The sequence below is a fragment of the Haplochromis burtoni genome, unplaced genomic scaffold, assembly GCF_018398535.1.
Source record: "Haplochromis burtoni strain Fernald_Lab_line unplaced genomic scaffold, NCSU_Asbu1 Contig_22, whole genome shotgun sequence".
NCBI classification, from domain to species: Eukaryota; Metazoa; Chordata; class Actinopteri; order Cichliformes; family Cichlidae; genus Haplochromis; species Haplochromis burtoni.
This window is the reverse complement of record NW_024582383.1, coordinates 3,733,539-3,745,620: the sequence shown is the minus strand read 5'-3', so window position 1 is coordinate 3,745,620 and position 12,082 is coordinate 3,733,539. Positions and strand designations below refer to the sequence as shown.

The 12,082-nt window shown below is 40.6% G+C and overlaps 2 protein-coding genes across 2 annotated transcripts in view; both read left to right on the top strand.

Annotated features, from left to right (window-relative positions):
* LOC102289956 (leukemia inhibitory factor receptor) overlaps window positions 1–12,082 on the top strand; it is a 28,628-nt gene that overhangs the window by 9,521 nt on the left and 7,025 nt on the right. The gene's annotated exons all lie outside the window — the stretch shown is intronic.
* Window positions 11,290–12,082, top strand: part of LOC121814153 (leukemia inhibitory factor receptor-like) — a 5,456-nt gene continuing 4,663 nt past the window's right edge. Inside the window, exons 1-2 of the mRNA XM_042218725.1 lie at window positions 11,290–11,479; window positions 11,595–11,720. Of these exons, the coding sequence (XP_042074659.1) occupies window positions 11,674–11,720 (47 nt within the window). The 5' untranslated portion in view covers window positions 11,290–11,479; window positions 11,595–11,673. The remainder of the gene's footprint in view (window positions 11,480–11,594; window positions 11,721–12,082) is intronic.

The following is a 12,082-nucleotide window of genomic DNA, read 5'->3' as shown; positions in this document are numbered from 1 at the left end:
AGCTGAAGGCTTTTCAGCGAGTTTTTTGGACATCCTGATAATAATGAATTACAGTCGTCCAGCCTGGAAGTAATAAATGCATGAACTAGTTTTTCAGCGTCACTAAGAGACATGTTATATCTAACTTTAGAGATGTTGTGTAAATGGAAGAAAGCAGTCTTACATATTTTTTTAATATGTGCGTCGAAGGACATACACAAATATCAAACCAAAATATAATACAAAGAAGACATATTTACACATATACAAACTCCAATAACAGCTTGAACAACATTTGTGCTTTATTCAGTGATGTATATTGGAAACACCCTAACCTAAACTCCCCACATTGACACATTGGTTTACCCCAGAGGAAGCAACTAGGAAAAGTTGAGGACTGCTAACACACATCAACCTCCTAAATAGCAATCACTCATACACTGATAAAAATACAGGTAATGGAATCCCTGGTCTGCATTACAGGCTGGTTGGAGTGACTAATGGAGGTTACTAGGGTGAAATTGGTCACGATAAGCTATACAGTGCTGCATCGAAAATCTTGCAATTGCAGGTTGCCAGCAGTTTGCATGGAAGATACTGGCTTGCCTGCAGACACTCAATAACTACCCTCTGAGCTCGAGTTACACTGTGAAAAGTGTGATGCTAAAAACTGACTCTTTGCCTTCAAAGTAAAAGTTGTGCCTTACATTGCAAACAACACATTTCCAACTGTGTAACTTTTACTTTGAAGAGTAGAGCAAATATGTTTTTAGACAAGTCAGTATCTTCAATGCAAACTGCAGGTGACTGCAGCACTCTCCTGTCTATCTGGCTTTACAGAAACCTGTCAGTGAATACACATTTCTCCCTGTCATCCAGAGATTTCCATGAGGTCCCCACTTGGCCTCTAGAACAGTCTAAAATTTGCTTTTTGTTCATTTTGTTTATTGGACAATTAAAAGCCAACGGTGTAAATAGAGAAATTGTTTCTAGAAATTCCACTCAGACATTTGAGAAAAGCCTTTCTAAAGCCTGATTTATTTTCATGTGAATCCTGTGAATTCTGTACAAATGTCAGCTGTTTGCATTTTCAATTTAGTGCTGTTGTCTGAATCAGACTGCCATCACCACAGAAACTGAGCTGATCATGTTGGAGCGAAGAGAAAATGAACAATAGAGGATCTCAGAACTGACAAACTGATTTATGTGTATTTTATGTATTTATGAGTGCCCTACCTTATTGAAAAAAATGTGAATAGTTCCATGTAGCTTTGAGAGGTCTTTGCTGTTGATCTGTGTTTATAAGAACCAAGAAATTACGATTGATTCAATGCTGTAAACCAATAAAACAAGAAGCTTCAAGTGTTTTAATGTGATTTGATTTTGCCTTCAAAGAGTTTTGGTTTAGAGAGAAACATTAAGGCACCATGATGATCTGCTGTGGTGATGTTTGCATGAATAGTGAACACTAGATGGAGCCAGCACTGCAATACTGATGATAATGAGCTGTCACACATTACATGTCTGGGGTGCAAAGTATACGAGTGCATTTACACAGCAGTTGTACTTTGGTGTATTTCTGCAGTTCCTCTACTCCTCCTGCATTTCCTGATTGACTTTTATTTCAGTAGATTTATCATCAGGAGCTGCAAGCACAAACTACTCTAACTACAACTGAGTAGTTGAGGCACCTTTTCACATTTCGATGACTCATTAGCTGATCTCAGAGTGCAAATCTTAAATAACAAGGCAAAAAAGAAAAACAACCTAAAGTCGAAATTTAATTGGCTATACTTGATGTGCATCATAAAAATAAAAAACTTGTTTCTACCCTTCCTGAAATTACACATATTAGTGTCTCCACAAAAGCCACATAGGTGGTAAAAGATGTACAACCTAAACAAGCAGAAAACCACCACTGAAGTGCCAACAGCTCCTACAGTGCTCACTCGAGAGTGGCCCCAAAAATGAGTCTGGACTTTAAGAGATCGTCCCAATTTTAAACAAATCCCTTTCAAAACTACTAGCTGTAATCTATCATGATCACTAATGAGAACTTAATAGACCTTGGTCTTGCCATGTAAAAAGGCATTGTATACCCTTCAGTACCACAAGAGGGAGCTGTCAGCAGAATGTTTGTTTTGGGATTATTATATATCACCATTCAAGGTAAATTTAATAAAATGTGTCTGTTGGTACAAACTTTCTACTCACGTCAGTGAATGTGCAGTTTCTGACTGGAATGTTGGTGGTTTTCAGCACACAGACTTTTTGTTCTTTTTTCTTAAAACTTTCTTGTTGAATATTCACTGTTTAAGCCCCTAAGTATACCTCAATACCTCAAGTCTGTCACATTGGTTTTGAAATCAGGGCAACTTTAATTTTTTTTGCATAACAACATTTAGATAATCTTGTGTTATGAATGAGCAGCTAATGATCCCTTTATGGGCACTTTAGATAAATAATCTTGTTTAAAATGTTTAAAACCTCCCCAGTGTAACTGAAGCGATCAGAATGTAAAGAAATTGTCATGGCTGTGTGCTGCGCAGGCAGGCAGGATTGAACCCAAAGGCAGGACTCGCGGAAGCAGAGGTGAACTGAAGATACCCGGATTACTACAGGAAAATAAGAAGAACAGAAAACTAACTAAACTGGGAAAACAAGTAAACTAACAGGCAAGCAAGCAAACCGACCACACAGCAAGAACAAGAGTGAGCAGCCATTAACTAAACGACAGAGAGCAAAGGAAAACACAGGGCTTATATACACTGGAGAGTAATCAGGGAATGGGAAACAGGAGGCAGACACAGCTGGGAGAAATTATTCTAACGAGACAGGGGAGAAGTAAAACTGAACACACTGACATCAGACTGGGACTATCAAAATAAAACAGAAAACATGAAACAAATCACAAAGACGCAGAGTTGACACTGAGAGGCAGACTATAGAATATAACATATGGAACCCAGAGATGACCGAGACTTAAAGAAGAATTAACATCAAACTAAACTCATGACCAGAACCAAACTGAAACATCGATTTATAATACTCATCAAAACAGGAAAGCTAAAGAATCAGACATAAATCATAATACAGAGAAACTCCAAAACATAAGAAACAGAAAATGCTAGGTCAAAATGACCCAGAACCATGACAGAAATGACCACAATCTGCATATGAACTGAAGTCAACCTGAGACTTGAGTATTCATAAAGTCAAAAAAATGAGCTAAATCCTACAGAAGAGTAACTCCAAAAACCAACTTAAAGGGTGTTAAATGCTGAAATCTGAGGAGACTGTTGTGATCACTGAGAACTCCACAGGATATTCTTCAGGAAATAAGAAAAGCCAAACATTTCCCAACAGCTGACATATCTTCAAAGTGTGTGGGGTTCACCACCACAACCATAACTGTAATCTCACATCCTGACCGACAGTATTTTTTCCAGATCGGGAATTTCTAGAACGCGTGTGTGAGTGTGTGAACAGGAAAGGCTGAACTTTCTCTTTGTGGTCTGTGTAAGCAACAAAGCTCTCAACCATGCTCTGGTTTAAATGACTGACACAGGAAGAATTTATTGAAATAATGTGAAATAAATCACATGACTCGGGTGTTTTTCCACAGAATTCCCCCTCGTTGCAAGTCATGCCAAGCTAAAAATATCATTTGCAAGGATCATTTGTGTGTGTTGTTCTCAATCACTCCCACTTTGTTATAATCCCACGAAGAGCAGACAGTGGAAAATTTAATAGTGAGGAAATGTTAACAACTGGACTTGTTGCACAGGTGGCATCCGATCATGGTACCACCCTGGTATTCACTGAACTCTTGAGAGCGACCCATTCTTTGACAAATGTTTGTAGAAGCAGTCTACATGCTTGATTTCATACACCTGTACGTATGGAAGTGATTGGAACACCTGAATTTCCTGAACTGGATAGAGATGGGAAACAGAGACCGTCTCTACTTTTAAGATTAGGCTTAACACTTCCCTTTTTTTTTTATAAAGCTTATGGCTTAGGGCTGGATCAGGTGACCCTGAACCCTCCATTAATTACGCTGCAATAGATCTACTGCTGTGGGATTCTCATGATGCACTGAGTGTTTCCTCTTCAGTCACCTTTATTACTCACTGTGTTTGTACACCTCTCTGTATTCAATCATTAGTTATTATTAATCTCTGGCTCTCTTCCACAGCACGTCCTTTTCCTGTCCTCCCCCTCACTGAGCCTTGTTCTGCTGGAGGTTACTGTTTCTGTTAAAAGGGAGTATTTCTTTCCCGCTGCCACCAAAGCGCTTGCTCAAAGGGGGTCACATGATAGTTGAGGCTGAGGCAGCTGTTGTTGTGATTTGGCACTATAAAAAAATTAAACTGAGTGAGTGACTTTTTGCAATACAGTGCATAAACAAGTGTTCAAATAAATGCTTTAAAACAGCATCTTTTGTTTCTGTATTTTTGATACAGGGTTGCAAAATGAATTCAACAGTTCAATCTTTCTTTCTTTTTTTTTGGCGCCTGTCCCGTTTGGCTCTTTTGCCATCAGAATTGTTGTCTAAAGGCAAAGAAAGATGCCCAACGGATTTACTTTACCAAATTGACCATCCCAGCCTTGCCGTAATGGTCCATTTGATTCACCTTTTATTGTTTATTTTATTTTCACTTACTGAATACGGGACAGACTTGACTGGGGGAAAGAAGGGGAGAAAGAAAGAGGGAAAGAGAAACAGCTGAGAAGAGGGACGGGGGAGAAGGGCAAAAGACAAAAACCAACAGAACGGGCAGAGGAAAAAAAAATGCATATATCAATCACCTGGATCACCTGCTGAGAAAGAAAAAAGAAAACAAGCAGAAGAGAACAAGAGTAATAGAATAAACAACATCACAATGATATATGGGAATATGACAGTAAATACTAAATATTAAACATTATTGTGCAGCACATAAGATCAACAGAACACAGTGTGCTTTGAGGTAGGAGCCAAAAAGGGTGTAGTTTGTGGGTGTGATCACCCGTGTGTACACCTGTGAGCATGGACGCGCTTGTTTTTTTTTAAAAGGTTCCTTCATGTAATGATCTGCTAGAGGGTGTGGGGGGGCCACAGCCCCGTCCTCCAGGGCATGAAGCAGGTATGGAGGAGATCAAAACTCCAGACATCCAGAGGCCCCCAGAACACAAGAGACCAAGGAAGACCAACAGAGGGGCAGCCGCGCCACTGTCCCAGAAAGAGCTGAGGAGAGTCCCAGATGAGGGCTCACTCAGCAGCCGCGGAGCAGAAGCCAGGGGGAGTTGCAGTGACGCGCCCGTGAGCTCCGCCGGCAGCCAGCCGTGCCTGAGTGACCGAGCCCCAGGCCGAGAGGCCGGGGGCACCCCACCTCCGAAGTGGCCCGAGCGAGCCCCAGGCTCCAGGCCCCGATAAGCGGCCGCCAAGGAGTGAGCCGGTGTGTACCTGGACGCCCATCCCCGGACACAAAGAACCACCAACGCACCGATGTCTGAGGGAGTCCGCCACTGGCAGGGGAAGTGGTGGTAGGGGGAGATAGGCCTCCAAACCTTGGAGGGCCTAGATGTCCCCAGAGAGGTGGCGCCTGATACCCAACCTGACATATAGACACAGACATACAGGCACACACAGATACAAACATCCATTCCCACCCTCATGCTCTCATATGCACTTACTCCACACTCAACCAACGTGGAGACAGACATAAAGAGACGCTGTACACACGATCACACTCCCCAAGCGTACTCTACAAACCGGGTCTAGGTACCCTTGCCCCTGGAGGGGGGAACTGCACCCAGACCCAGGTGGTGTTACCCTTTTCCCTGCGGTGGGGGGAGGCAGACCGCCCCGACTCCGCAGCAGCAGGGAGGCCCCACACTCCAGACCGCAGTCGGACGGCCAACTCCTCCTCCTAGCCCCCCCGCTCCAGCAGGTCGCAGAGAACGGGGGTGAGAGAAGACTCCAAACCTCCCTCCACCCGCTCATTGTAGTGTTGATGCATGTGTGTTCTAAGGTGCATTTAAAAGCCTCCTCTGCACCCTGGTGACATACCCCTACTCCAAGGTCCTGCATGTGTGGGTGGTTGTGGTGGAGCGGGAAGAGGGAGGCAGCTGGAGATGGGGAGGGAAAGAAGGGAGGGGCAAGTGACCCCTCCCTGGGGCCAGCTCCCCCGCTGACCCCAGTAGGCACCCGTAGGCAACAGTTCAATCTTTCAAATAACGGACATATATTTGTGAAATCATGATACATTTGTGAATGTGTTTTAACAATCTAAATATGCATATGTACAAGAAAAAATATATTTCTATATATACAATATACAAAACAAGTAAACTGTGTTTTATTACATTTACAGTGATGTTATGTTATTTTACATTTGACGTGTCAGATCACAGTCTACTTATGTAAATGTAATGATATTCTAGAAAAACAGTACACAACTGTAAAATACACAGTAAAATAATTTGACATTACTATTTTTTAGAACAGTGTAACTCAAATGCACTTCCAAACTGTGTTTATGGAGGAAGGCAGGCTACAGGAAGTAACCTGACACAGACAGTGACATTTGCCTGCTGTCTGTGTCAGTCTTCAAACAGAACCCGAACTTCCTTGTGTAAATGTCTTTGCTTTGATGAAAGAAGCCTTGGAAATCTGCTTTTCAACCACCTTCGAGCGGATGTTAATTGCCATAGCTATCACAACAACTCGACTTGATTCATGACAGTTTTTTCTGTCAAGAAATAAACAGTTCTACACAAGAGGATCATCACGATTATTATGATAATGATTGCATGGTTGTTATTGCTCTCACTCTTCGGAAAAAGTACGCAAGATAGACAAGAAAACGGTGAGTATGTCGTCATCTTACCTTTGATAATCTACAGGTATGAAAGGTATCTGATATGTTTAATAAAGCCAAGAAATATTGATTTCAGATGCCTGTGCATACAAGATCATTTTTATGTGGAGTCTTTTTTTACTGGTCAAGCTTAATTTACATCAGCATGCAACAGTGGAGGTGCAACTCATTTTCAGGGACTTTGGAGTGTGTCTACATCATCTCGTTGATTGAGTGATTTGAGATTATTTGATTATAAGTGGGTGTTATAAATGTTGTCTTTAACTATTTTTATATGTGTGTGTAAATTATATTATTTTCCTCATCATCATTTTCCTCAGGAATTCCAAAGAAAATTGGTTGGCTTTGAGTAATAGCGTTATCGATATCATGCACAGTTTGCATTGAACTAGCATCACTGAGCTGAAGAACAAAGCCGAGGTATCATTTAGTAATTACTTTCACTAGTTTGTGTGAACTTGTTGACCTTGTTTGTGCTGTGGCTGGATTTTAGAGAATTATTCATGAAAATGTTTTATAAATAATATGACTTGCTCTGTGTCCAGTTACACATCATCCTAACACTGTGCTGCTATCATGAGTATGAGTTAGCTGTATTGATTGTACAACATCACATGATTGCATCATGGCTTTTCTTTTTATCTTGCTTTTTATCCTTACACTTAATGCAGGCAATCACATGCTAATTCCCCATCTTCTCTTGCATAACATCTTAAGTGCAGAAGTAGAGCAGAGCTGTCATTGCCCAGTTTTACACTTCCTGTGCCCTCTGAGTTCCTCCCACAAAGAATTTAAAAACAAAAAGATGCACAGGAATGGATGTTTAACACAGAACCAGAAAACTCTACATTGCTATGTCAGATTGCTTAGCATATTAAGAGTTAAGAGATGTTTATATTTACTTAAGGTCAATCTACTTCAGTGAGCACATAACAAGCTGACACAGATACAAGTTTGATGGAGCCACCATGTAATCTATAAGAGCAAGTTTTGTACTCCGGCATTTTGGCCATCACCATGTTCATGCTGAAACCAGAAGTAATCACATTTGAACAAGAAGGTTATCAGTGTGTATGGATGATCCACAAAGACTCATATTCAGTTCAATTCAATCCAATCCAATTCCCTCATGAATAAGCACTTGGTGACACTGGAAAGAAAAAACTCTTTTGGTCAGGACGAAACCTGTGACAGAACAAGGCAAATGACCCCAACCTTTGGGGGTTAGGGCAGAAAGACAGGACAAACATATTCTACGGAAGAGAGCTACACAATAATAAGTACTGCATTTAATGTACCGTGGTGTCTAAAGAAGAAACACTCAGTGCATCATGGGAAGTCCCGCAGCTTGCAGCATAACTGGGTGATAATTCAGGGTCACCTGATCCAGCCCTAACTATAGGCTTTAGTAAAAAATAAAGTTTTAAGCCTAATCTTAAAAGTAGAGATTATGTTTGTCTCGTGAATCCAAACTGGAAGCTGGTTCCATAGAAGAGGGGCCTGAAAACTGAAGGCCCTTCCTCCCATCCTATATTCTAGGAACAACAAGTAAGCCTGAAGTGCTTTAATGGGGTGATATGGTACTATAAGCTCATTAAGATAAGATGGGGTTTGATTATTCAAGACCTTGTATGTGAGGAGCAGGATTTTGAACTCAATTCTGGATTTAACAGGAAGCCAATGAAGGGATGTCAGTATAGGAGAAATATGCTCTCTCATTCTAGTCCCTGTCAGTCTGTCAGACATCCTGATAATAATGAATTACAGTAGTCCAGCCTAGAAGTAATTAATGCATGAACTAGTTTTTCAGCGTCACTCTGAGACAGGATATTTCTGTTTTTAGGGATATCGCCTAAATTGAATAAAGCAGTCCTACAAATTAGTTATATTTGTGTTATAATATGCACATTGCAAAACATATCCTGGTTAAAAACAACTCCAAGGTTCCTCACAGTGTTACTGGAGGCCAAAGTAATGCCATCCTGATCAAGCATCTGGTTAGCTACCATATTTTCAGGGCCAAGTACAATAACCTCAGTTTTATCTGAATTTAGAAGCAAAAAGTTAGAGGCCATCCAGGTCTTTAAAACATTCATGCAGTTTAACTAATTTGCGTATGTTATCTGGCTTCATGGACAGATAAAGTTGCAGTGAAAATGTATGCTATGCCTTCTGATGATAAGGGAAGCATGTATAATGTAAACAGAATTTGTCCTAGCACTGAACCCTGTGGAACTCCATAATTATTAGTGTGTAAAGAGGACTCTCCATTTACGCGAACAGACTGCAGTCTGTTAAATAGATATGATTCAAACTAGTGATGTGAGATACCACTGATTGAAGTAAAAGTCAGGGTGGTATCAACAATACTGATCCGATACCGATACTCTGGACAAAAACGTAATGTTTCATTGTATTTCATAATACAATATATAATTGTATTATGTAATTATAATAATATAACTTCATAATGATTGCAGGGCATCAGACTATCATCATGTAGAAATAAAAAACCTGAAGTTGTGCCCTATTTGAACATGTTGAGAGACAGACGTCTCTCAGGACTCCCTGAGAGACGTCTGTCTCGCCCTAGCAGCACCTGTCCCTCTCCTCCTCTTCAGTTCACCTCAACATAAGCTCGTTATATTCTGTGATGTGATTTACTCTGAGGTGTTTGACGAGGTTAGTGGTGTTGCCACAACACGTCACTGTCTTGCCACATGTATCGCAAACCGCGCCTCGGCCGTTTGTGGAGGTAAAATACGTCCACACATGACTCCATTTATGCTCAGCCATTGTTGTGAGTGCGCACACCAGGGGCTGGACACATTTATACAGCTGTGTTTCGCACATGACTATGAAAGGCGTAAGAGGAAATAGTTCCTTCCAATTTAGACGATCTGAATGATATAGTTTCTTTCCACTTTGTTCCTGTTAATGAAAAACTACAAATTTACCCCAAAGTACTAAAATATCGATATTTTAATATGAGAATTGATTCTAGAACATAAATTACTGGTATCGGAAGAATCGATATTTCAATATCGATCCGCACACCACTAATTCAAACCACTGCAGTGTAGTACCTGTAATACCTACAGCGTGCTCTAATCCCTGTGATAAAATGTTACTGTCAGCAGTAGCCTAGCAGCTTCTGCACTGTGATGAATTCTAAATCCTACCTGAAACTCTTCATATAAACTGTTCCTTTGCAGATAAATTATTAGCTGTTTAACAACCTTTTTCAAGAATTTCTGAAAAAGAAAATGGCCTATAATAATTAGCTGGGTCAAGTGACTGCTTTTTAAGTAGTGGTTTAATTAACCTGCCATAAAGGTCTGTGGTACCGTCCTTTAATAGATATAAAATGTCTTTGAGCAGTCTTGTCAAGTTAAATCAGAAGATTGATCTGAGAGAAAAAGTGCAAAAAAAAAAAAAAGTAAGCTGCAGATTCAAATATTAGATCCAGTTCTAGGTTCGCAGAAGAGCAAATATTGTTTCAGGGAATATAAGGACCGTATACAGTACAGTAATTTTTTAAGGGTGTTAAACTTTATTGTAGCACCCAGGAGAAAAGCCACACTGGTTTTTAACTCGCAGTGGTGGCTCAGTGTTTGTTTTATTTTATGAGTTTAAGGAGTATTTTGATTTGGAAATGACTAGTAGTATCAGATCCAAGAAGTGGATTGCCACTGATAAAGGTAACAGCACTAAAGGTGACATTACTAGAAACCAGAGGCTTTAACAGAGCATCAGTACTGAGAAAAGTGTAACGCTATTGGCACCACTATCCTGTGTCCTTACTGACTGCTGTTCAAATAGCCCAACAATTATGTATTTAAGCTTAAGACTCGTTCAGTGTTCCACTTTAAACATGGAATTTCTCCTTTAGGTGTGTTGCGTTGTGGACCTCAGAATGTGACTCTTGACTACGACAGTTTCCTGTTAAAGTGGGAAGATGACCCTTCTTGCTCTGTGATACGAGATGGGCTCGTGTACGAGCTGCAGCTTCTCATAGCAGACAAACCTGAACACAATGTAAGAGATTATTATGGGTAACTATAATCCTCACTTCTGTAGCCTCCAAACAAAAAGCTGTTCCTCTAATGTGTTTATGATAATGTTGTAGGGTGAAGTTGTTGTGGCACCTGCACAGATAGGATCTACTCATTCCTGGAAATGGACTTCCCATTTACCATCGCAGTGTGCTCGCCATTCAGTCCGGCTCAGGTCCCAATACAACAACCAATCAAGCCCATGGATGCAGAAGACGCTACCTGGTTAATGTTGAATTCAAATCATTTAGATTTTCATAATTCTTACATAGTTTACAGTTGTGCTTATTATGCCTCATTGTTGTTGTTTGGCAGGGATGCAAAGCCCAGCAGAAATATCAGTTTTCCCAAAGGATAAAATACTTGAAGTAGGCAGCAGAGCCACATTCTGCTGCATTGTGCCAGAAGGAAAAGGTTTCAGGAGAATGTATGTAAATGGGTATAAAGGCATGGAAAAAAAGATCAGTGAACATGTGCATGCCCTGACTGTCCACCTGGAACAACAATCAGAAAACTGGAGTGATGTAATATGTGAAACAACCAAAGGAGACATCAGTGGAGCCAGTTTTCACGCTGGCTGTAAGTATGAAGCAGCAGGTTGAGATGATGGTTTTGTTTTGTTTTTTCAAATTTATCTTCTAAATACAGATTGCTGGTTCTTATGGTTTTTTCTTGGTATTTGCCATAAATTTAGACCCCCTGGTGACAGTGATCTTCAGTGTGAAACCCGGGATCTGGAATCTGTCGATTGTTTTTGGAATATAGGAAGGAAAATGGAGGAACTTGCCATAGTCAGAAGAAAATACCAGCTTCATGGAAGGTATAATACAACCACAGGGTTCACTATGGAAGCAATTTACTTGTTTAGCTATAAACAAGTAAATAAAAAGTAATCTGACAACTTCAAAGGATTCACTGATTCACTCGGCACTTTATTAGGAACCCCTGTTCAAATGTAGCAGAGGTCGGAAGATCATGGCTCACTGCCAAATTTAAACCTTGAAAGCACTGAAATATAAACTGGGGGAAAAAAAACCTAGCCGTAGTTCTTACTGGGAAAGTTCACTACAGAGTCCAGACTTCCGAGTGTGGGAAAATGGTCTTTCTAAAACTGACCAGACTTCACCGTGTGTGTGTGTGTGTGTGTGTGTGTGTGTGTGTGTGTGTGTGTGTGTGTGTGGC